Source organism: Thamnophis elegans, chromosome 4 (genome assembly GCF_009769535.1).
Source record: "Thamnophis elegans isolate rThaEle1 chromosome 4, rThaEle1.pri, whole genome shotgun sequence".
In the NCBI taxonomy this organism is placed as follows: domain Eukaryota; kingdom Metazoa; phylum Chordata; class Lepidosauria; order Squamata; family Colubridae; genus Thamnophis; species Thamnophis elegans.
The window spans coordinates 100,423,400-100,450,595 of record NC_045544.1 but is presented as its reverse complement, the minus strand read 5'-3'; the positions used below and the strand labels follow the sequence as shown (position 1 = coordinate 100,450,595).

The 27,196-nt window shown below is 36.7% G+C and overlaps 2 protein-coding genes across 2 annotated transcripts; one reads left to right on the top strand and one right to left on the bottom strand.

Moving 5' to 3' along the window:
• Nucleotides 1–1,087: 1,087 nt before the first annotated feature.
• Nucleotides 1,088–14,675, top strand: TMEM178A (transmembrane protein 178A). The gene is given in 9 exon segments (XM_032216076.1): nt 1,088–1,352; nt 1,355–1,419; nt 1,421–1,466; nt 1,469–1,501; nt 8,086–8,206; nt 9,650–9,693; nt 9,696–9,785; nt 12,237–12,409; nt 12,411–14,675. Coding segments are annotated over 9 exon segments (906 nt in total). The 3' UTR covers nt 12,480–14,675.
• Nucleotides 13,352–26,882, bottom strand: THUMPD2 (THUMP domain containing 2). Its single transcript, XM_032215784.1, is given in 19 exon segments — nt 13,352–15,129; nt 15,132–15,289; nt 16,859–16,943; nt 16,946–16,975; nt 17,826–17,921; nt 17,924–17,939; nt 18,971–18,988; nt 18,990–19,034; nt 19,471–19,558; nt 20,682–20,706; nt 20,709–20,733; nt 21,872–21,887; nt 21,889–21,947; nt 23,250–23,458; nt 23,461–23,655; nt 24,320–24,452; nt 26,754–26,773; nt 26,776–26,860; nt 26,862–26,882. Coding segments are annotated over 19 exon segments (1,494 nt in total). The 3' UTR covers nt 13,352–14,959.
• Between the last annotated feature and the right edge of the window lie 314 nt (nt 26,883–27,196).

Genomic DNA, 27,196 nt, shown 5'->3' with positions numbered 1-27,196 from the left:
GTCGTGAAAGATTGTAGTTGGTGATCACATTGCTTAGTGATGGCAATCACTAAGGGAAATGGAAGTCTAATCTATTTCTCCCAAAGAGTTGATGAAAAACATTTTAAAAATAGGATATAAATATATTTGTTTCTTTCTGTACCCAGGGAGTGGGGAACATGTTTTGTATTAAAACGTAGAGACACTTTCAGTAAGTTCCACTTCTCTTCAGATTATATGCAATTTTTGCATTGGGTAAATGGATAGATTGGTTGCACCCATTGGACTTTGTGAATAACCTTCCATTGGCAGTCATGTGAGAGCCTCCATATTGAAAGGTCTCCACAGCACCCAAATGGGTGCATACATCAGTACATCTACTGTGCAAGATGTTTAGGTGGATATTCCACACCTAATGAATTGAAATACACCTGTTCACATATAACTGATGTTTTTGGGATTGATCCCTTTCTCCTGCCTACAAAATACTAATCCTATAACAGCACGATGTAATGCTAATTAAACAATGAGATCGTTTGGCATTTTCACGTGCTGTACTAAGCTCTATCCTTCCACAAGGACTCTCCAGATGCATTCCATTTCAGGTTCTCCATTTCCAAGTAATAAAAAAGCTGCAATAGAATATGCTTATCCTCATGAAATTCCCCCCTGCAGTCAGTTGGAATAACTAGAATAAACGAGAACAGCATAGTATTTCCTCATTAAGACAAAGGAACTTCGGCCGCGCAGCCTTGCTCAACCCTCTCCCAGTGGGCCGAGTTGGCTTCGCGCGCTTTTTTCTCCCGGGCGTCGCTGCAGATCAGTTGAAGCTAGTGCGGCCATCTTGCTCCCCCTGGTGTCTCCCCATCGGTACTGCAAGACTCCCGGGCTGTCTTTTGTGTAGCGCGACCCACCCGTGGAGAGTGAACAATGAACGCGGGACAGGCGCCGCCGTCTACCCAGTCGGTGGCTTGATTATGCGAGCGAGTAGAAACTGGAGGCTCCTTCTTGCTGTCCCTCGCGGCACCATGCGCGGAAGCCCTGAATGCAGGACGGGCATCCGTTGAAAGACATTGAGTGCCAGGCGAGGGGTGGCCGGGGGCGAGTCATGGGCGGCGCGCGAGCGCGGGTGCTCAGCTTGTGCCTCAGCCTCTGCTCGTTGGCATTGCTCGTCACGGCAATTTTCACCGACCACTGGTACGAAACTGATCCCCGGCGCCACCGGGAGAGTTGCGAGGACCGCGCCGGCAGCGCCCACTCCCCCGACCAACGCCGCCGACTCCTGCCGCTGCCGCACCTGCCCCTGCGTGATGCCAAGCCACGGGTCCCCCGCGGAGGCAGTGCGGAGGCAGTTCCTCCACCGGGAACGGCTGCCTGCAACTAGAGAACTGGAGAACGCTCCTGGGGCTCCGGTGGCTGCAATCTCGGTGCGGCCGGCCGCCTCTTCGCCACTTACGCGGGTCTCTGGAGGAAATGCTACTTCTTAGGGGTGACCAAGATCTGGATACCCTACTGGACAGAGGTGAGGGGGCGATCTCGGGCGGGGTTTTGCAGCTTGCATTTCTTCTTTTCCTCGGTTACCATCTCAAAGTGCATCTTCTCAGCCCTGCCAACTGTCAAATAGAACAGGCCCCACCATAATGTCTTCACTATATGGATGCATGGTGTCACATGATATATGCATATATCTTTTGATATATGTGTATTTTTCTTTTGTATATGCACCTCCTTTTGTCCCCCAAAAGTCTGTCACTCCACACCATACTTATGTGAATTCCAACCTGAAAGCTCCTGGTCTAGAATGAATAATCTCTCACAGCTGTTACTATAATGCACTTGTCATCTCCAGGTCACAACTCCTGAGAATACATACAAACACGCCTCTTGACAGCACATCTAGTGCCATCATCACACAAAATCATTAATCATGGCATTGTCTCTTTGTTCTTTCACTTCTTTCCTTTTACATTGTTACGGTTGTTGGTTATCATCACTGTGCTAGTCATTGTCCTCAATAGTCCTCTTCTGCCCTGCAATGCTGCCCATAACTTTCTTGAATACTAGTTGTGCTTTCCACCCTTCTCCTATTTTTCTCACAGTTTTCTGCAAATGTAATACTAGATGGATGAATGGAAGAAAAAGAAATCTTGATGACTTATGTGGATATAGTCTTAAGTGCATTTATCACCAATAGAGTGCATTTTATTAGTGACCAAGGAGCAGGAGAATGCATACTAATTTCGTAAGCATTATTATGTTCATCTGTTAATTTGTAATAATCACACAAAGTACACAATGAATCCATAGTCTTCATCAACGTCTCAGTGACCTAAACCCCATGAATTAGCTTGCTTCATTCTATACCTCTTTCTTTCCCATGCATTATGTCTCTTCATAATCTGTATAGTATGTAGTAGTAACCTTAAGTTCACTAAGCAATTATTCAGCATGCCACAGCATCTAGTTTGGGTAGCTACCAATCTGTTTCGAAATTCCCAAAACAGAGTAATACATAAGACATCTGTTATAACAGTGAATATTTTCTCTTCAATATGCAAGGACCATCCACTGGTTACCATTTCTTTTATTTCATTGCACATCTTTTAGGCTGTGCTTCAAGAGTATCCCTTCATTCTGGAAATGCTGTGGATCCATTACACCTAATAAAACAAAGGCAAGATGACCTTCTCTTTTGATACATAATGGTCTGTCTTGCATAGATGACGTTTTCCTTCAGCTGATAGAGACTACTAATCATGTTTCTAAAATAATAGAACACATATCTTCTTCACCCCAGAAACTAGCATTTTGACTTTTTGCTTTTCTGTTTATATTTCCAGGAGGAAAACTCTCATGTCCTCTATATTTTATATAAACATTTTACATGAGGCATCCTCCCAAGTTGTCATACTAGCTCTGTACCAATGTCCCCAGACAGAGTAAATGGACTTTCAAAATAGCAAAAGCTATTTACATTATTTTACACTCTAACACTTTCAGTCACTTAATATGGAAAGGATGTTTATTTTATACAGATAGCTCAGTTAAAGTGTTCACTCAGAATGCAACTCTTGTTGAACTAAAATGCATATTCCCAATAATCCACAATCCTGAATGGATTATTGGGAAGGAATCAAATAAAGAAAACTTGTTTATTCAAAACTCTTGAAAAAGTGTCCATGATTCTGACAATTAATTTCAAGAAGATATTGTATATCTGAAAAAATTAAGAAGGCACTGGAGCATCTCTGTTGTCATTCTAGTTGACCAATTGTGTAGGAATATTGTGAAGTAGAAAATTATTCATAAATTCATAAACATTAAAAGCAAAAAAACATAAAGTGTTTTTTTTAAAATGAAAACTGTCTTATCAAGGATTATCCCAAAAGACAGGTAGAATAAATGGGTAAAAAAAATCTTACATGGGGGCTTTTAAATTGGAATAACAAACTAAGAAAATTAAGCTTCAAGTAAATTTCATATCTAAAGTCAAAACTGAATGGGAAAAACGCATTGTTATATTCCAGTTTTTAAAAAAGAGTCATTTATGCCAGTGTAAGTTGGTTAAGAAGTCAGAAACCAAACCAGGTGAAGACATAATTGAGATTTTAGAAGGTAAAGACAAAAGAACAAATGCAGGCAGGATTAAAAGCAACAGGTAACAGGTTGCAGGCTCATTACTGTAATAATGGATGTTGTTTCCAGTAATTAGCTACTCTGAAAACATACCTTACTAAACTGATATTTATCATTCCTATTAAATTACCCAGACATGTTCTGGTACTGTCAGATGTAATGTTTACTGCCCACATGCTCTTCCTTGTAAGCAATGGAATTTTGGTGTTTCTCCACATTATTATATTCAAGTTGGGTGGTTCTGTCATTCACCTGGGCTGAATACCTGACCAGACAGCCACGTGGGTTCATCGTGCCATAGTGTCTTCCTAATTGATTTTCCTTTTGAATAGTCTTCTTTTTATAGGATAGTGTCATAACTACTGAATAACTTTTTAAAAACTAAACAGTGTTGCCACATAACTGTTATGACCCTCTGTGGCCTTTGGAGAATGAATATTGTTTTACCGAAAATCATTTGCGCTATCTCCCCTTTTAAATAGGCATTACCATTTTCAGATGCATTAATATACAGCACAACTTTTTGTATCACAAGCATAGTTAGAATTTTAGCATTCACATCTAATAAAAGTAGCCCATAAAATATAGGAAATTTCTCCAAAGAACAAAAAAAAAAGTTTTTAAAAATCACATTAAATATTAATACAACAATATTCAAACCTTAAACAATATGATCACAAAGAATTTTATGTGATCAGATTTTTCAGTGTTGGAAGAATTTATTCAATTGTAAATTGTATACATGTACATTCAAAGCAATATACATTATACAGTTTTTCCACTGAAGTAAAATAATTTATTTAGTTCTTACCCTTCATAAATAATCAAAGTTATTTATAGCTTGATAAATCCCAAAATTTCAGAATATAATTCAGTATCACATTCATATCTTTGAACAATGAAATTTGTTTACTATTTACAAACTGATGAATATTAGACTAAACTAGTATCAATGTGCAGTTTCCAGAACATACAAATAAAAGTCCCTTCTTTCACATTGGACTTCTAGCATAAAGAAGATACAGCCCACTCCTTGCTAAATGTCCTCTGAAGCATCCAGTTTATTTGAAAAATAATCTTTGGTCAATTTAGTCTCATTTTAAAAATATGCAATATTAATATAACATTATTTAAGACTGTAACCTATTGTTTTGTTTTGTTAGAAAAGAACATTTCCATCGCAACATGGTTCTTAAATTGTAAAGACAAAAACGACAAAACTTATATAAGTTTCTTACAAAAAGAAGAATTTCAAAACCATTTTCTAATGGTTTCTAATTAGTTTAGAAATTTCAGACGCAGCTAGTATGTCAGGACTAATTTTAATTGCATATATTTGCTCTAGGTTATCTTGAAAATTGGGCTATAAATTGTTTTAATTGTACTGCATAATCAGAAACTGTGAAGTTTGTCACTCAGTTGGAGACATGCTCTCTTGTTAGCAGCAAAACTGTAAGAATGAGTAAGTGCTTTCATGCTCATAATTGGCAGAATCATTCTATAACATTTCACTACTTGTTTCTCTAGGGAGATCTTTTAATATTTATAGTCAGCCAAACCAAAGAACAAAAGGAAATACTCCACCCTACTGCCACAGAAGCTGGGACTTCTCAAATCCATCCTACTTGTGATTATTTTATGCATCTTTTATAAAATTTCAGATAATTTTCCATGCTATATTAACGTGTCTTGACAGAAAATGGTAACTACCAACATATTGCATAAATCAGATTATTTCCAGAGTAAGCTCTTCTATTTGATAAACAGGATTTGCATTTGAGGCACTATTGACTAATGTTTGCTACTATATTTGGCAACTAGAGATCTTAATTCAGCATGTCTATTAAATTATTGTTTTAAAACAAATATTATTTTTATTACATCAGGATATTTAAATGATTATCTCCTTTTCACAGAAATCTACCTATCAGCTATAATCACCTTCAGCAGTCCTTTTTCTTATTTTTGCGGGAAAGGAAACATGAAACTATGAAACAAAAGTTTTTTTTTAAAAAAATGACAGTACTTCTTATGTGAGGGGTGGGATGGCTCTGTGGTTAAAGACACTGAGCATGTCATCTGAAGAGCTGGCAGTCCAGATTCAAGATCACAGCTCCATGCAATGGGATGCCCACTTAACAGTTCAAAAGTATGCAAATGCAAGTAGATAAGTAGATACCACTTTGGAAGGATATGGCCATGCTGGCAACACAGAAATTATCTTCAGACAACGCTGGTTCCCTCGGCTAAGAAACAGAGATGAGCACTGTGCCCTAGAGACATAACTGACAGGGAAACCTTTACCTTTTTATGTGGACCTTCTTTTTCAACCGTTGGTTTTAGATAAGTAGCTAAGATATTTTTATTGTAGCAAGCCTTTTAGTACTCTTTAAATTGGGTTTTGTCTTTATCTTTTATCCTTTAATTTCTGTACTCTCTGGTTTTACATGTTCTGGATTTTAAATTAATTTGAAAGTCAAATATAATATGCAAATATCACATTTCCAATGTGATCTTTGAGGATAGCAGCATAAAAAAAAGATCTGGAAATCAGCACACCAATCTATGTATGAAATTCCTCTTCAGTCATTATCCATTAAATATTCAACTAAAATTGCTATGACCCTTTGAAAATAGGCCACAAGCAAATAAGGAAAAAAACCCGATTGTATAAGAGTTATAACAGTGATGTTACAAAGTGGAGAATTAAGCTGCCAAGAGCCGTGGTGGTGCAGTGGTTAGAATGCAATACTGCAGGCTACTTCTGCTGAGTGTCGGCTGACTGCAATTCGGCAGTTCGAATCTCATCAGGCTCAAGGTTGATTCAGCCTTCCATTCTTCCGAGGTCAGTAAAATAGGGACCTAGATTGTTGGAGGCAATATGCCGACTCTGTAAACCGCTCAGAGAGGGCTGTGAAGCACTGTGAAGCAGTATATAAGTCTAAGTGCTATTGCTATTGCTATCTATATTGAAACATTCAATTCACTGCTTGATACTCTATCACAGCGATGGTGAACCTTTTTTGACTTGCGTGCCATAAGGGGGAGAGCGCAGGAGGATCGTGCATGGGTGTGCCGCACCCATAATGCAATGCACGACCCCCCAGTGCGCATGCGTGCATGAGAGGTGCTCTCCCCATTTTTTGCATGCTTTTTTTGCCCTCCCCAGGCTCCAGAGGCTTTATAGGAGCCTGGGTAGGGCGAAAACAGCCTCCCCAACCTCCCGGAGGCCCTCTGTAGGCTTCAGGGACCTTCAGGAGACTTCCCTGAAGCCTCCGGAGGGCTTAAATCGACCCTACGATCAAACCGGAAGTCTGTTCCCGAACTTCCTGTTGCCCATAGGGCTGTTTTTTTGTGCATCGGAGGCTTCAGGGAAGCCCCTGAAGCCTCTGGAGGGCTTCGGGGGGGGGGGCTCTTTTCACCCTCCCCAGGCTCCTATAAAGCCTCTGGAGCCTGAAAAATGGCTTTAGAAAAGGCTGAACTCAGCTGGCCAGTGCTGCACACTGGCCAGTTGACAGGACAACGCCTCGTGTGTCCTGACAAATGGTTCTGCGTGCCACCTGTGGCATGTATGCCATAGGTTCACCATCCCGAGTTTATCACCTCCTTGCGAGTAGGGATTTTGCTTCAAAGTAATAGTAGCCTATGTGTGGAACAATATGGTTGCCTCCCCGCTGCTATCCCAGGGGATACATCCCTATGCACTAGAGTTAGTGATGATCCCAGTCAAGTGGCCATCTTTGCTTCTCAACTACTATTTTTTTAATCTATTTGAGGAAAAAGTAAATACCAATTCTGTGAGGTCCAGGCCAGTCATTTCTGGCTTTTTTTACATCTCCCCCTCTATAGTGGGTTGGGGGAAAAGTTAAAAAGTAAATAAAATAAGATGAAATTCCTAGAATAGGCCGGTTTATGACTGGACAACCTAGTTTAGCCTGGAAATTACAGGCTAGTATTTAGCAGTTTCCGAACCCAATGCTGGCTTACTACTGTATAATATGTCCCATTAAACAATTGCATAAATTTTATGAATACAATAATAAATTATTATTTTTCTTTTGGGACTCAATACCGGCTTATTGATTTTATTTGCTTAGGTACAGAATTTATAACTTGCCCCAGTAAAATTTGGGCAGTGTACAAGTTCTAATATGAAAAATATAATAATAAATACCCAAATGCCAAACAATAGCAAAATCAAAAATTAGTAACAAAAAAGCAAAGATAAAATTCAAGATAGACATCACAGTCATTGGTGGGAAAATGCAGAAGGACTATAATTAAAAGATGATGGTAGTCCCTACCCCTTCATATAAATTCTTTGAAGAAGGCTATTACTTTGTAAACATTCAATTTCACAATTCACAGTCTCATTGTGAAGCATCCATTTACTGGATTTCTCTATATTAAAAAGTGATCATCCAGATAACAGTTCAAAATTATTATTAAATATTTCTTTGTTTTCTAAAGGTATTGCTCAAAGATGTACATCAATCAAGTATCACTTTGCCACACCAATAAGACGCTTATGGAACTTCCCTATCAATTTAACAAAGATTATCCAGCAGGATGAATGGCACTTGTTACGTAAGTACTTGTGCATTTAGGGCTTGAACTTGTGTGGCCTTTTTAATATGATGTACTCCATTGATATAGGACAGGTTACAAATGTGAAAATAAATATTAGTACACAATGTTACCTATTCTAAGGTTATAGCATTCAAACAAAAAGTATTGCACACCAGTTTTGGAAATGTCATATTTTATAAACAAAGCGCCATCCTGTCAGCTTATTAAATAAAGTTTAACAAATATAGATGTAGCAAAATTTCCTTTTAGAGTAATAAGTTATTCCTTTTAGGTGGAATAACTTTTTGATAGCAAAAGGCTACTGTGTTTCTTTTGGGTCAAAAGAAAATAAGGGTCTTATTTTCTTATGACCCACCCGAAATATGGCCTTTGTTTTATTGCTGTGTGTCTTATTATTTTGGAGGTGCAGATGGTGAGTGTGGGACTGCATGTCCCGTTGCCCCTGACGCCTCCTGTTCCTATTCTTCACATCTTTCAATGTATGCCCGCCCTGACGTGTCCCGCCACTGCCCTGCGTTGGGTTGGGTTTTCTTCATCAGCAGGATGATCTGGGGAGTGAGAGATTTAGTAAGCCTGGGGTGACATGGGGTAGTTTCTCCAGTGAAGCACCTGATTTATCCCCAGAGGTGAGCATTTCACTCTTCGCCGCCTCTCTGCCCCGGTTTGGAAGCTGCAAAGGAAGCCTGCTATGCCCGGCAAGAAGAGATGCCAAAAGCCATGTCTCGCTCCACACCTCTCACTTCTCCCCCACACCACCTGCCACCCCTCTTGCTAAAGAGATAGCATGGAAAGGAAGCAGCCAGGATTCTGTTGCCATTGGGATGGGGTGGGAGGTGTTAGACCGCAAGACGTGTGTCCTACTTGCAGCTGTCACGTTCCTTGCCATTTTGTCCAAGAAAGCACCTTGTAAAAAAAACCTCACGAGGTGAAGAAAAACAAATCAGAAGATGTGTCCATCACTTTTCTTTTATTAAAATTGACAAGAAATAACAGCCCCATGACCTGGTAATTATTTATCATTAAAGTGTCATATTACATTTAACATGCATGTATTCCTCAACTTTACTACTATTTATTTAACAACTGTTCGAATTTATGATGGTGCTGAAGGAAGTGACTTGTGACTAGTCCTCATACTGTATTTGTGACTTGCAGCATCCTGAGGTCTTATGATCACCATTTGTGACCCAGGGGTCTTCCAGCAAGCAAAGTCAATGGGGGGAAACAACATTATTTGCTTAATGACTATAATTTGCTTAATGACCATTGCAAAAAAAGGTTGCAGTTGGGCACAGCTCACTTAAATTACCATATCACATAGCAATGGATGTTCTGTTCCCTATTGTCATACCTGTAATTTATTTCTAGGAATGTGCATGCATAAGAATCGGGTTTAATGTGATTTAATGTGTGCTGATAATTTATCCCTTCCTTATGAGAATAGATCTAAGAAGATTACAGCAGGTTTTCTTGGCATGGCAGCAGCTGTTCTCTTTGTGGGTGCATTGTAATTGCAGTTGGTTTCTTTTGGGAGAAAAGCCTCACACAGCATGTTGCTGGTCTTCTTTTCCTCATGTCAGGTACATTTTCTTTTTTGTCAGCTAGTTTTTAAATGTAATTATTCTGGTTTTACTGCCTAGAACTGGGAAGAGTAACTTGGGGGCTTTTTACTTCAGATGCCAAAATAATTTGACTACCCACTTGAAAGTGAAAGGGTAAGAGGAATATTTATGGATATTCCATGAAAGACTATGAAAAGCCATTACAATGGTATATTTATTCTATTTATTTTTGTTATTGTCTCCTTTGTGTGGTAGAGTCCTTCTCTTGCAGTCAATTCTGCAAGTCTTGGGAGAAGGTTACTCTTATTTATTTTCAATATTGTGCACTGTACTTAAAATCCTAAAGGCTGACTTGAGATTACCAGGTCACATAAGGCTGGGTATGGTTCAGAGCTGACATTAATTTCAGTAGTACCAGAAAATAACTTCCATGAATAATTTTTTTTTACATTCTACACTAAGCAAAACATATGCCAAACAGGCTACAATTACTAGGCTAGACATGTCAGTAAATGTTGATGTTATCAAGCAAGCCTGAATTTAAATTATATCTCAGCAACTTAGAAATGAGACATGAATTATCTGTAGCAGGGGTGGGTTCCTGCCAGTTCCACAAATCTACAGTGCTGTTTAGAACTAGTTTCAGCTCCCTCCCCCACACCTGTCCGGACATCATCAAGATGAAGAGCGAGATGAGGAATTCTGGGAGTTGAAGTCCACAAGTCTTAAAGCTGTCAAGTTTGAACACCCTGGGTTTTTTTTTCTAAAGGGCTAGGGGTGCAAAGGTCTTGTAACTTGACAGCTTTAAGACTTGCACACTTCAATGCCAGAGTTCCTGAGCCAACATGATGGAGGAGGAATATTGGGAATTGACACGTCCACAAGTCTTAAAGCTGTCAAGTTTGAACAGCCCTGTTTTTTTTTTCCTAAAGGGCTAGGGGTGCAAAGGTCTTGTAACTTGACAGCTTTAAGACTTGCACACTTCAATGCCAGAGTTCCTGAGCCAACATGATTGGAGGAGGAATTATGGGAGTTGAAATCCACAAGTCTTAAAGCTGTGAAGTTTGAACAGCCCTGGGTTTTTTTTTCTAAAGGGTTAGGGGTGCAAGGGTCTTGTAACTTGACAGCTTTAAGACTTGCACACTTCAATGCCAGAGTTCCTGAGCCAACATGATTGGAGGAGGAATTATGGGAGTTGAAATCCACAAGTCTTAAAGCTGTGAAGTTTGAACAGCCCTGGTTTTTTTTTTCTAAAGGGTTAGGGGTGCAAGGGTCTTGTAACTTTACAGCTTTAAGACTTGCGTGCTTCAAATGCCAGAGTTTCTGAGCCAACATTTTGGTTACTAAGCAAGAGCGTTAAATGAATTTCACCACATTTTACAAGTTGGCCACGCCCACCTGGTCACATGGCTGGCAAGCCACTCCCACCCGGTCACATGGCTGACCAGCCACTCCCACCTGGTCACATAGCCGGCAAGCCACTCCCACAACGTAGGCCACACCTACAGAAGAGGTTCTAAAAAAATTTGAAACCCACCACTGCTCTGTAGATATAAATTATATTAGTATATGCAGAATTGGAAGTCACAGATCCTTCCCTGCCGAGAACACCCAGCAAATCCTCAGGCAAGCAATTTCTACAGATCTTTCTGAATCAAAATTTCTTATATGTGCACACCATCAAATCTGTTTTCTTCTCTATTTTCACGAGACTCTGGCAGAGTACTAAGGTAAGAAGCTGTAAATCAGCCATTTGCTATTATGCCAAGTTACAAAAGTGTAAATCAGGCTGTAGTCTTTCCTCAATATTGCAAGAGCCAGATATACATAGTACTGCATATAATGTATCAAGCAATTCAATATGAAATCATCTCTTCATAAACCTCCCCTAGCAGCTATTGATTTCTTTGCTGTGCTAGTTTATGACCTTTCACCAGTTGTCTTCTGCATTCTGATGGACTGGTAACCATTGCCTCTAGTTCCAATCCAGATTCTCAGCATAGACCCTGCAGTTATAGAACCTGCTAGTGCTGGGGCTTGGCACCCAAGTATCTTTTTTGAAAAAACATGATTCATCTGATTTGGCTCTCAAACCTCAAACAAATTACAGAAGTATTAAATTAGGGGAGGTAGAATACAGAAATATCAAAATAAATAATTTAATAAATAAAATTACAACTATTAAACTAACTTCAATGAATTATACACTTTAAATAAAAATCTTTGTATATCTTACTATTAATGTATCACAATTCTCATTTGACTACAATTATTTGAACATGCTTTTACCTCAAATCATTCATATTTTTCCTGATACAATTCTGATGAGATACATTGTGACATTATCAATGCCATTCCTGTAAGTGCAAATTCTTATCACACAATTAAAAGCTTACATTATCTAGATTATTTTTTTGGAAATTCCTATTTCTATACATCTTGTAACTCTGTAATATGTTTTCTTTGTAGGCATCTTTTGCACTATTTCTCTCTGTACTTATGCAACAAGTATATCCTTTGACTTAAACCGCCTTCCCAAAATCATCTATGGTCTGCCTGATGATGTTGAACATGGATACAGCTGGTCTATATTCTGTGCATGGTGTAGTTTAGGACTTATAGTAGCAGCAGGATGCCTTTGTAACCACTTACCCACTTATTAGCAGGACAAAAATTAGCCATCTAAAATCTACCAGAGACTCTTCTGTATGACTTATTATGGGGATCCTTTTTTTGTTTATAAGGCAACAGGAAGATACATAAGGGAGCTTAATTCAGAATCCAAGCACAAACAAACCCCGGATCCCTTTAAATACTGAACATTGACTTAGTAGCCAGGAAACACAAAGGACATCTATGTTTCCATGGTGGCTGATATACCAAGTTCAGACAGCAAAACTGTTGTGGAACTAATGGTAATTTAGCACAATGTATATGCACATGTCACCAAATGAAATGGAACTATTTCTACTTGAACAAGTAAACTGTGTTGATGTTTCATTTGCTATTTGCTATCCAGTATCATGAGGTTCAGCTTAATGGCCATATAACTTGAAAATAAATAAAATGGCTTTAAAAAGATAACTTGCTATACAAGGTTAAAACAACAAAAAGCACTGCCATATTATCCAGTTGGTAAGAATGTTTCTTTATTTTAATTATATTTTATATTATTTTTGTCTTGTTAGGTGATACTTAGTCTTCTCTATTATTTTAGTAGTTATTAGAATGATGTATGGGAGAGGTTTCAAAGATTTCTTGTGTAAGAAATGAATGAATCATTTCTTTTAGAAGAAACGAAAGGTTCTAGAGTCGAATGACTTCCAGAAGGGGGTAGGCCACTTTACGTAGGAAAATTTATGCCTATACTTCCTTGAAACATTTTCATGTTTCATATACAATCGAATGCCATATTTACAAAAATGAAATGTATAAAATGAATTACAGCATTTGCATTATTGGAAATAATGCATACTGTGGTGTTTCAGTTTTTTTGTCTAAAAATAATGGCATATCTTCTATTAATAAAATTCTTGAACAAATTACTTGGATATGGCTCTTCTTATAAACAATACAGCCACAAATACAAAGGATATTCTTTATTTTGGTTACACCCGTTTCAATTTAATACATGCATTCCTGAATTTCTTAAGGACAAATCTACCTATGTGAAGTAGAGCCTACATCAGCTCTTGCCTACCTTTGCAGCAATTCCATGGTACCAATGCAAAAGAAAAAAAAAAGTACCTTTACATATCAAATTAATTCTCAGCTATTTCCAGTACTGTAACGCTAAGAGACAAAGTATGGGCATGCCACTATTGTTTTTTTGTAACTGTCAATGGCACTGGCCATCCTTAAAATGGACATACCATATACTGCCAGCAAAAATCATTCTTCATAACTGACATTGCTCCAAATATACCTGATGTTGCCATATGACTATGGTAGGTCATGACCATTACATGAAACAACTGGAGTATTCTCTTTAGGTTCTTAGAATTTATAGATGAACAGGAGGGATAATATAATCAATTTTCTACATTACCATTCTTACACACGCATTATTAGGAAATGCAAATGTTAGACTTAAAAAGTTCCCTGATTTTGAATCAATTTACATAGTCCAAATGGTTATACTTTTCATTGGTAAATTAATATATAGTATTGGAAGTGTAACACAGCTATTGCATCTGAATCAGAATGGCTAAAACAGCTGACAGGCACTTATGTAATTTCTAATCCACCAAGCAGATAAATATAACTGCTTGAATTAGACCAAATTTCTTGATTTTATTAGGAATGTTCGCATATATTCTTTTTGCTTCTATCTTCCTTCTGAATACAAATAAACATACTTTTATTGCTGGTTAAAGATGAATTTGTGTAAAAAGAGACCTGTCCTCAAAATGTTTCCAGTGTGCAAAAAATGCATGGTTGCAAAATTAGTCTTCTTGGGTTCCAGTGGTTTTTTGAAGTTTTGTATTTTCAGAGACTTCCCATACAATTCTAGGAAATATACTAAAAACACAGTTTGGATTTTCTTGCTACAAAGCACTGATTTCTGAAGCAGGATTAATTATGATTTTCAGGCACAAATCTGCTTATAGTGCACTTAAAACAGTTAATATAAAAGGACTTCTATTAATTGGGAATCTTCATCTCCCAGATTCATAACACGGACTATGAAAAGCAATTGCCAATGGTCTGAATAATGTTCAGCAATGGACTAGCATCCAGGAAACCTATTTCAGAAGTTTTCTTCTGAATATCTTCCCAAAGATCAGTTAGATCCTGTACATCATTCCATGAAGGCAGAGTATAATACAATATAGTACAATGCACTATGACACACCAAGCATAATTCTTGTCTAATATTGCAAATGATGTTGTGTAAGTGCCAAGAATTGATGCAAGATATCAACCACTTCAGAGAATGCATCATGTTGGTTATTTTGAGAACTGCTTGAGAAATAAAGTCCCTTAAAGCTGTCCCACTATTCATGTCTATTGCCATCAGGACTAGCAACCATGTATCCTTCACCTCAAACTTCTAAATTTAGCCCTGTGCTTTCAATTACAAATCCTAATATAATCCCTTAGGATCTTTTGCAGTGATTGCTATGCAGTTCTCATTGTCAAGTCCATCAACATGTTTTATACATACTTGCTGTTGTTACCTTCTAGATCTTTCAAGTTATCTTCTTGTACTTGCATATGAATGCATTTGTCTTGCCAAGACTAACTTCAAAGGATTCAATGAACACCAAAGAACCAAGATCTGCTTTTTTGTAACTGAGGTGCTCTTCCCTTGTATCTTGAGATGAGGAAACAGTACCACAACTAATACTTTCTTGTTGATATCTTGTTCAACTGATATCAAATTACTTTGTCTGCAATCAGTAGAAGATTCTGCCAAGATTGAACTCTCAGTCCGAGAGCCTTGGGCAATATCATTAGAAATACATTTATAAAGTTCTTGATTAAGTAACAGTACAACAGTCCCTCCAAAACAAAGCACCCTGAAAAATAATAGAGAGTAGTTAACTAATATATTCTTGCTTGGTTTCAATAACATTTATTATTTTATAAGAAATTTCCAGAATCTCTAGTAGTTTACAATCTCTCTACTTTTATCTTTACCTTTCTATATGGTAAGATATACTAAGAGAAAGCCTCTCAGTGAACATCCTGGTAAATGGATTTTAATATTGGGCTTCATACAAATTCCAGTTTTCTCTATATAGGCTAGTATTTCATTATACTTAATTGCTATATCCATTATTATCCAGCTGAAATAAATGACAATGATCAAGGTCTTAACTGCCAACTCCAACCCACCTCAAGAATTTTTGATGGATCTGGGCATGCAAAAACCTAAAGGGATATTATATTAGAGATAGTCTTTGCTTACTGACTGCATATTCAGTAATTGAGGTAAGCCATGATGCAAAAAAAAAAAAAAAAACTTTATGGCCAATTTACAACCATTTTAACATGCTCAGCATCCCTCAATATTGTGATTGCTATTAGTACACATCATCCTGTGCCTGACCTCTTCCCCCTTTCAAAGTAGAGATTGGAGAGAAAGAGATTGCAAGAGAGTAAGCTGTTGCTCCTCTACACATCAAAAATAATCTGACGGCACTGGTAGCGCAGGTCTAGAAATTGCAGACACACTAACAGAGTTTACAGTACTCATTCCTCCTTTCCAATCTCTCTGTTCTGTGGGGGAGGGGAATAATTTCTCTAGGTAACCTCTCTTTTGCCTGACCATTTGCCTCTGCCCCTTGCAGAGCAGAGATTAGAGAAGAGATTCAAGAGAGTACTGTAAGATTTACAATAAGAATGAGGAAGAACTATACCTGGAAGCTGTTCTAAACTTAACATAACAACATGATAACATAACAAACAGAACTTTGACTGTAGCCTTGATTTCCATGAGTCTAGGACACCTATACTAAACATAAGCTATTCTTATGTTAGAACTGTGTCCTATATTCAGAGAAATCAAGGCTACAGTCAGTTCCTGGGGAAAGTAAGAAGCCTATTTTGAAAACACCCCCCACCCTTTTGAATCAAATTAACTTTGTCAGGAACTCTACTATATATTTCTCAGTATATACCCTATGACTTCTCATTCACTGACAGCATCAGCAGAATCCTGTATATTATTTGACCAGACCCAGCCCTTCTGAGCTTGTTAGCAATTAACAGCATAATATTTTTTCATCCTATTTGAAACTATTATTTATGATGGATCCGTGGTGGTCTCTGAACTTGGTTGTTTCTTGCAGATGTTTAACGTATAATGAAACAAACTAGATAATATCACCAGTGCTCTGATCACTGATTAGGAATTAGTGAAACACATATAAGTAAACAACCAAACTCAGACACATCAAGGACTCCTCATTTGATTCTGAGCTACAAATATTCTCCCTTTTCAGTATTATTACTTATATTAGAAGATAAGTAATTACCATCAAGTAAAATTGGTTCTATCTAGTTATGTGTATTTGCATACATATCATATATTAAATCTCATTCTAATATTAATTCTTAGCTTCCAGATAATTTGACCCATGTACCTTTCAAATTCTTGAAAAACTCTGGGAAGAAACTTCATGTCTTCTGTTAGTTTGAACTTTTTTCCAAATGGAATGTCTGTCAAATGACATCAATGCTTTCTGACAGAAAGGGCAATCCTGCAGAGATAAAGTACACTTAAAAGGACTTTAAGCCACCGACTTAAACATAATTATAACTTAACATATCCCTTGGAAATGAAACGTTTAATTGTTACTCTGCTTCTGCATTCAGAAGGAACTAAAAAATGAAATCTATTTGGGCTTCTATTATTCTAGAATTCCCATTTATACATGGGGCAGAGACAGTATCCTGTATGGGACTCACTTTTTGCCAATTCCTCCTTGCACTGAGTTTCCTAGGGTCCCCCAAATTTCTACAGGGCTACAGTGGGAATCAACAAACAGTATTTCTTCATTTTGCTGCTGAAAGTATCACATAGGCTGAACAATCAGCATTGTTAAAAATTCCCTAGAACAGAATAACAGGAAACATTTCTGGAATCAAACTATCTTCTTTTCATATTACCTCTTCACAATTAGCATTAATAACTGCTAGGCAAAATGTAGACAGACAATTCATATTTGAATTCAACAATTCAATTGCCATGAATTTGGGCAATACCTCACTTCCCGTATTCTGTATATTATTCCATTACTGCCCTTGTCAAAGAGATGTTGTTAACATAAAAAACTTGCTTATCAAAGGCAAATATAGGATGTGTTGATATCTTGATCACCATTTGTATATCATAACTCTCTTTAATTATCAATTTCCAACCTTAATTCCAAAGACACATATATTAAATCAACTGCACAGAACAATTCTGGGAAAAAGAGTTTGCTACTTACATTCTAGTTCTATGAAGAAGACATTTGCAAGCCAATAAAAATAAAGCAATACAAATATCAAATTTTATACATGTATATTTTTATGTAATTTATACAAGGTACTCTTGTTAATATTTACCTGTAACAGAAGATTTAAATAGCTGAATTTTATCTATCAGCCTTGCATCTCTAATATTTGAGTAGGCTCCTTGCAACTGTGAATCACTTATATCCGCCCGAAATAATACACATTCTGTGGAAGAAACAAACAATTACATTAAGATTTACACATTATTAATTTATTTACACTCATAAAAGACAATATTTCCTTAAAGACAATAGATCACTGACAGGCAGGAAATGTAAGCTGGAAAAGAAGAATTATGAAATTTAGTACCTCTGTCTAATATTTCTTCTAGCCATGAAAGCTAGATTTCTTGCTTTCTCATGGTCATTAAAATATATTTCACTCACACCAAAGGCTAAAAAATATGTGCCAGTATGCATGTCAATACAAAACAAGCTTTGTATTGTTTCTGACCAAATAAAATAGAGACTTCTTCCCAAACAGCTGCTTCAGAAAAAGCAACCCGGAGATTTTCACAACAAAACAGAAATCTCCAAAGAAATAGAATCTGATCATACAGGCTGCATGAAATAAAAGCTTTTTAAGTTTTGTTTGCTTTTCATAGCATCAGTAAAACAGAGGTAAGGAGGACCATAAATTGGAAAGGCTCAGTCATTTAATTCATTGTGTTTCTGCAAATATCTCAAAAACTGAGGAAAATGATTAATCTGGCTCAAAATGATTATGTACTGATTTAAAAAATGACACAGATTATGTTATATTTAAGAAATAATGTTAAGTCAGTTATCCATCCATGTTTATCTGTAGATAATAATATAAATATAACAGGGAACTGAAATATAAACTAATTTAATTATTCCGGAAGAGCTGATTCTTTTTTGTCTGTTATTTCCACTAATCAATTTTTATAGCCCACACGCAGAAATCTTTATGATTAATCTTTAGATGTTATTCAGTCTGTTTTAAACTTGTAATACACTTATTTTTGAACAACAAAAAACCTCCAGAAAAAGACACTGACTCAAAAAATTAAAGATGTATCTAAGATCTCAGTAGATGTAAGTTCAAATGAAGTTTGAAACTCTTACTTCAAAAATTCTAAACTTGTCTACTGATAACTGGTAAGCTAATAATTAAGCTAACCTAGAAGTTTTAAGGAAATTTATCAACAAACAGCAATAGTTGATAGAACTTACAGGCCATTCAGTTGCAGCTTTCCAGAAGTATTGTACCTAGACCACAATAGGATCCAATACAACGCTCCAGCCTGAAAAACAGAGAGAAAAAACAATTTAATACAATCTGTAAGTTATAGGTACCGCAACTGCTCCTTGGTTTGAAAAAAAGTGCAAGATATTATAAATAAAACAAGCAAGTTAGATTTGATAGTTAATACTATTCTCCATTTTCCACAGCACATTTGAATATTTATCTTCCTGTTCATACATCTCAATAATCCTGATAGCAGTTTATACTACTTATCCCAGTATACACCATGGAGATTAAAACCAAGAGACAATACATAACTTAATTTGATTTGATTTGAACTGCTCGCATATTTTTTGATAAATTAAGCACCAATGAATTATGGAAATTGCAAACCATACAGCTCTCACCTACTTTAAATGCTTCAAGTGCTGCTATAAAATTCCCATAATAGTTGCTTCGTAATCAGAAATGGTTACTTTGTCATTACCTTGATTTCAGCAAGTGATGTCATAGCCCAAGCAATGGTAGATCGCAATCCAGCAATTTTAATATATGCTCGACTTGCCAAGGGAAGTCTGCAAATAATAGACATACCTAGTTAAATAAAAATAAGAACATTCAATGCATATCTAGAATTCTAACATAATGTGTCAATAATGACATGCTTCTCTTCAGGATTGTTTCCTTCATTCATATCATTTTCCCAATATACCACATTCTATATTTCTAATTTCCAACACTGTCACTTAGAATTATATGGAAACTGAGCACATACAATCTATATTTGCAGTGTTTTGAACACTTATTTGTGGGGGAGGGGCTTCGCCTTTTAAAAAAAATATTTCTGCAAATTTTGACATTCTCTTAAGACTGTTTTTACCTCTATTTTAGTTCCACAAGTACTTTTTGTCATAACCTGAACTCTGGAAATATGTAGGAATTGTTTCACAGTCCAAATTGTTGATTTGATTGACAAAAATAGATACTGTGCATATATACAGGGGGCAAAAACGTATAAACAAATGGATAAAAAGACAGGTAAAGAATAGCCACTGCTCACATATAAGCCAGCTGGCCTCATAATTTCTGTGTGAAATTGTTAAACTACAATTATCGTAATCATTTTAAATATCATCTTAAAATGAATTTGGCCATAATTTTTTCATTAAAAAGCCACAAGACTCTCATTTTGATATGCTAACAATTAAGATAACAATACTACTAAATATAAGTGGTAAGCATTCACAACAGCTATTATATTACTATGCTTATGTATGTATGTATGTATGTATGTATGTATGTATGTATGTATGTATATATGTATGTATATGTGGTGTGTGTGTGTGTCTGTGTGTGTGTGTGTGTATCACTGCTTGTTTTCAAATACTGACAATTGTTCTTGCTTCTACCAATCTATATGTTTAAATGTCATGTAAACTAGGGAAATATAAATGTACAAATGTTTCCAGTACCATGTTCAAGTTATTTGTACTTTTATATGACACAGAATGCTACAGTTTTATCATTTTAAAAATGTTAATTATGCAATAAAATATTTCTCATCCATTTATTGCAAGGTCAATAATATGAGAACAAACACCCATTCCAATCCTTTTTTGGTGGGGAGCAACATATTTTCTATTAGAAAAGTCAGTATTTATAGAGAAGTGAGGAATAATAATTTATAATGTCATCTACCTGAAAAGAGGGATTCCAATCACAGATAAATATCATTTAGATGCCCAAAGATCTGTAATGGAATGAAAATTTACAATAATTACTTGCAAATAACAGATAAAAGTCAGCTTTTCAAGGATGTATTTTATTCTAAAATCAATCTCATCCTTAAATGCATGCAAGTATTACACCAATATGAAATATAATATAGGAGTACTGTATAAGACATAGTACAAAACAATGAATATCTAATTCTGCTTTCAATCAGTGCAAACACAAGTGATAGAGATATCCAAGAAGAAGAGAAAATCTACAAAATCCCACTTAATACTGGCCAAATATTTTCATTTAAATAATGGTAAGTGGAAGAAGAAACTTTCTACTAGTGATAGCTACAAACCATTTGCAAATCTTGCTTCCTATGCAGTGTATCCTCCATCAGAATTCAGGAGAATGAAAGTTCACTGAATTAAATGGTAGGATCCTTACAGGAAATGTGGAAGCATTGCCTGGATTCTATCTTTAAAGTCTGTCGCTTTTCAAATTCTATCTGTAACCCTTATTTTTAGAACACTGTTTACTTTGTGTCATTTTATCATGTTTTTAGATTTCTGTAATTTTTTCAGGTTTCAATCATGATTAGATTCAAAATGCTGGCAGGCAACTTGTTTCCACTATGAATGATGTCTTTTAATAAATTTAAAATGAAATAAGCAACAATACCTCAGTCTCAATGGGTGGAACTAATCAAGGAGAGAAGCAACTTAGGAACTGTAGGAGAAATTTCCTGACAGTTAGAAATATTAATCAGTGGAACAACTTACCTCCGGAAGTTGTGATGCTCCAACACTAGAGGTTTTTGGGAAGATGTTGGATAACCATTTGTTTGAAGTGGTGTAGGGTTTCCTGTCTAGGCAGGGGGTTGGACTAGAGATCTCCAAGGTCCCTTCCAACTCTGTTATTTTATCTATTCTATTCTATTCTAAAGCCAATTGTAACTCATCCCCACTACAGATAGGTTCTTGATTGTTTTCACAGGAACTTATAGATGTCAAAATACAAGGAAGCTAAATTCTACAAGCTGTAACATAAGATTTCATTTTATTAACAAAATATACATAAAATTATCCTCTAGTTATATTTCAGAACTATTTGATATCTGAAAGCCAAAGCCCAAGCTTCCAACAATTCAACTTAAATCGGATTATTACCTCTAAATCAGGATTCTAAGATCTGCTTTCCATCCAAGTTTTTCATGAGAGCTATTCCGATAATTTTCCCCAGTTCCTGAAAAACAATCATAAATCAGATATCAGAATTATTTGGGTAGATGGCATATTATATAGATTCGTAGAATAGAAATCAGCAAAAAATGGGTTGAATATTAAAGAAGCCATAAAACATATTCTACACCCCTACCTTATGCACGTTTACTGAAATCAAGCCATCCAAGTTCAAAATTATGTTTATTTCAGTCTGTCTTATTATGAAATGGCTTTAAAAAACCTCTTAAGAACAGAGCAAAACATTTAGCAAGTTACCAGTATGTTTATACACACACAAACACACACATACACAGAGGGTAAGGAAATGACAGTACTGAAATTTAATTTATCTCCCATCTCCTTTTGACAATTAAGAGGCATTCCAAAAGACGGCATAGAAGAGTAAAATTACAACTGCTTAGCTTGAACAAAATGTTCACATTCGTTTTCATCTTCAAGCAGAACGATTTTTTCTATGTTGATGCCATTCAATAAATATAATTATGGTATTATGCATAAAAAGTAAATTAAATATCCTTTCTGAGAGTTCCAGAATAATCTGGACAGACAGTACAATATTAAGAAAATTTACTCTTTGTTAGTCATTTTCAAATGGATGTACAGGTGGTCCTCATATACCGCCTCTTGTTCAGCTACTTTTAAAGTCACCACAACACTAAAATGAGAGATTTAAACTGGTCCTCAAAGTTGTGGCTATTGCATCCCCATGGTCATATGATCCTGATTCGGGTGCTTGACAACCATCATACATTTACAATTGTTGCAGCAATACATGGCAATGATTATCATTTGCATGCTTCACAGTTGGCTTCAAAACAAGTTGTCAATGGAAAAGCCAGCAGGAAGTTACAAGTTACAAGTGACAGTCATTGTTTCACTATATGCCTGCATCCCTTGGTGGACAGAGTTGCTGGTCATTAAGGTGTTTTTTAAAATGTTATTTTGAATGTAATAAGGTATTTTTCCATGCAATAAAATATAAAGAAAAATTCCTGTAAAGTAAACTGTATGTACTTTGAGTTCGCAGCCATTTCCATTGTGCAGTTGAATATTCTCCTAAAACAGAACAGTAGCTGAAAGATTTGGCATATAATTGCAGAGAGGAAATTAATATTGTGAATTAACATGTTTAAAAACAATAAAATTTGGAAAATACAGCATATCATGGATACTTTTTGGCCTATAGAACTGTAAGAGATTTATTAGATTCTTAATACATCAATTTGTTCCCTGCATATTACCCTTCAGTTTTCATGACGCTTAGTAGCTCCTGAGCTTTCAAATGAATTATTATTTTACATACCTGTGCAGTAAATAATTTTGCAAGTATTCCACTACAGCGACATGATACTCTGAAACTAAAATAACTATTGCAAACAATAGATTTGTCTTGAATACATTCAGGAGTGTTTTCTAGAAAAAGTCTGCCCTGAGGCAATAAATTGTCTTTACAAACATCATGTGTATCACATTTTTGCTGATCTTCAATTGGATTTTTAATAGTATCTGTCTTAATATTATTTGTATTTTTTGCTTTTCATTTTCAGTATGGTTTTACTCTTCCAATTTCTGTTTTTGGAATCTGGGTATTCTTGGCACAATTTAGTTGCTCTGCTGACTGATCATAAGACTTCTCCAGACAGCAGTTGTATGCAGCCAGCATCTGGGATTCTCATTTACAAGTTTTTGAACATCCTGGATTATTCTTCCTGAAATAAAATAGTAAATATTAGTCCCAGTACATTTTATCATATCACTTACATCTAAAAACAAAAGACAAGCTTTCCTATTTGATTCCATACTTTTAATGCTCCAGTTATATAACAAGCAACATCTTCCTTTGTAGATTTAGTAACTTCATGGCTGTATGCTTCTAATTAAAATAACCAAAACAACTTTTGTGGAGCATAAGTTTTCAAGCAGTTTTAAACTATAACAAGAGCAAACTGAATGAAAATAAGTCTCCCTATGAATTAGAATGATCACTTAATTCTAAAATGCCAGTGGATGCTAAAGTTGAAAGAAATTGGTATTAATCTGTTCAGAATAGACTGACTTCATTCTGTTTTTCAAAACTTTAGATAATTGCTTTTTAAACTCCTCAGAAAACAACTACTTTCTCAAGATGTGGATTTTGTACTGGAGCTCATAATCCAAAAGGGTACTGGTTTTCCCTTCCAAGGAATCCCAAGCAACATTTTTTAATTTCATAACTAGCTACTTAGTAAATGAAGCCTTGACATTATTACATTTGCCTGCAAAGCATTAAACAAGCATCATATCTGAGAAGGAGGTGGGACTTGAAGCACCTAATTGAAAATTAATGCATTCTTTTAACAAAGAAAGGAACAGAAGAACATAGGAGATGATTACCTTTATTCCCACGGAAGGAAAGTGGAGGACATTTCTTTAGCAGCAAAAATAGTCTTTCAGCTGACTTTAGTTTCTTCAACATACTCAGCTCAAGATTAGTATTGAAGAAAACTTTTCCAGATACATATTCTACCTTGAAAGAGAATGCATACCAATAATAAATAAAACTGGATATATATTTGAGAGTTGATTTTTTAAAAAATAATATCATCCTTATTAATGGATTAATTCAAGCAACTGACCTTGTTCATAAAATGCACTGGGTGCTATGAAAAAAGACAAAGAGGGATGCTTGTGTTTGCCTGATTCCATTTATCCATTGAGAGGGATCTTGGAGTCCTAGTGGACAATCACTTAAATATGAGCCAGCAGTGTGCTGTAGCTGCCAAAAAAGCCAACACAGTCTAGGCTGCATTAACAGAGGAATAGAATCAAGATCACATGAAGTGTTAATATCACTTTATAATGTCTTGGTAGACCATACTTGGAATATTATATCCAGTTTTGGTCGCCATGATTGTAAAAATGATGTGGAGACTCTAGAAAGAGTGCAGAAAAGAGCAACAAAATGATTAGGGGGCTGGAGGCTAAAACATATAAAGAACGGTTGCAGGAATTGGGTTTGTCTAGTCTAGTGAAAAGAAGGACTAGGGTGACATGAAACCAGTGTTCAACTACGTCTTTGGAGATTCTCAGATTGTCCCAAAGGTGCTTTTCAAGAGGCAACTGAACTTTCTGATTTTTCTTTGAAGACATTTGCTTCTCATTCAAGAAGCTTCTTCAGCTCTGTTAAATTATCTGACATTGAATGCTGGCACAATGCAAAGCAACAGCCTTGCTGTGAGATTAGGGCTCACATTATGGAATGTTCCGGATGAAGAAATCCCTAGAGTTTTGAAATTCTGTATAATATTTCCTATGCAGTTAAAACTGTTGTTACACAGCAGACTTAGTTCTGAACTTACATGCACAGCAGAACTGAACATTCACAAAGCTCTAAGTCATGCCCTCAGCAAATCTCTGAATTTAATAAAAACATTTTTTTATGACCACTCGCTACAGATTGGCTTATTTTTCAAGCATCTGTGATTAAATTCCATAATATGGGAAATTGAAAGGTAGATAGTTTTTTCTACTGACACTGATTCTAAAGTCAATGTAAGACTTAGACAAGAAACCAAGGAACGCTGATCACCAATGTAGATTTGCACTACGAAGAGAAATCTCTTTTGGGTCCAGGCAAAAAAAAATATCAGCATTTATAATTATCGTATTGATGCACAGGCAAGATTTTACACTACAAAGATGAAATCATCTTTTGGGTCCAGGCAAAAAAATATCAGCATTTATAATTATCCTATTGCTGCATAGCAGAGAAAAATCTTCATCCCTGAAAGCAACAATACTTCTCACTGAACTAATCAAAAACTTGCAGTTTACCCACACAAACACCACAGACCACTTTGTTTTATTGTCATTTATTCCAGCAAAAACTCTTGCCCTTTCAATAACTATAATACATCTAGGTATTCCAGGTTGCCTATTATAAAGAATATCTAAGTTCCTTTTCCTGCCATTTAATTATTAAATGCTCAAGAACTCATGATTTTTAGAATCAAGATTTTGCACATGTGTACTGGTAACACAAATGATTACAAACAAGGCCTAAATGTCACAAGCAGTAAAAATGGGATTTCTAACACCAGACTGAAGTGAGCTATGCTAAGATGTGACACAAGGTATGGGAGATGCATACAAGTTCAAACATACATAAAGGTAGTCCTCAACCTACAACAGTTTGCTTAGTGATGTTCAAAGTTACAATGGCACTGAAAAAAGTGACTTGGGACCATTTTTCACAGTTATGACCATTGCAACATCCCCATGGTCAGGTGATTTACATTGGATGCTTGACAACTGACTCATGTTTATGACGGTTGCATTGTCCAGGGGTCACACAATCCCCTTTTGCAACCTTCTGACAAGCAAAGTCAATGGGGAAGCCAGATGCACTGGACACCTGCATTACCAATTTAACCACTGCGGTGATTCACTTAACAAATGTGGCAAGAAAAAGTCGTAAAGTGGGGCAAAACTCACCTAACAAATTTTTCACCAAGCAACATAATGTTGGGCTCAATTGTGATCGTAAGTTGAGGACTACCTGTAGTCGTTCAAACATCTTCGCGGCACGAGAAACGTACATAGAATCACACGGGCGGTGGGACTTTTGAATAAACATGGCTAAGTGCAGGAACTGGTTTTCCGAAGCAGCGAGCGTACAAACGAGCAATTGGCCCAGTCTTCACCTCAACCCAAGACCGCCACCGCTGCCTTCCTCCCCGTATAGGTTTGGCGGCGAGCAAATTGAGCTTCTAAGCCGTTGTTTTATGGACCGACCCCGGCGCGGCCTAAGGAGTCTGGAGCCGCTCACCTGAGTGGCACCCAAACGAGCTGCACTTCTTCGATGAGGAAGGGCTCCATCCCGCGTCCCGCCGTGCAAAAATAGCGACTGCAGCGGCGAGCTTCGTTCGGCATCCCCCCGTTTTCCTCCGTCCGCCATTGCGACTTTGTCGCGGGAAGCAGCCGGTGTCGAGTCCTCCCCCCCCCCCCCCCCGGACGTCGACGCTGCTCCGCTTTCCTCTCTGATGGCGGAGGGGGAGGCCGCTGAGAAGTTTGCCTCCTGCAGGCAAGGCGCTGCTTCCCAAGTCGCCTTGTGCTTTCGGCGCCTGCCCGTCCTCCCTTTCCAATGGAGGGCGGCAAACTGCTTTTGGGGATCCTGTTCTGCCTCTCCGCTTTCACCATGCGAAACCTAATTAATTTGTCAAAATAAAAAAGTAAGTCCTCCTCACTCCAATAGCATGGCAGCCCCACTTA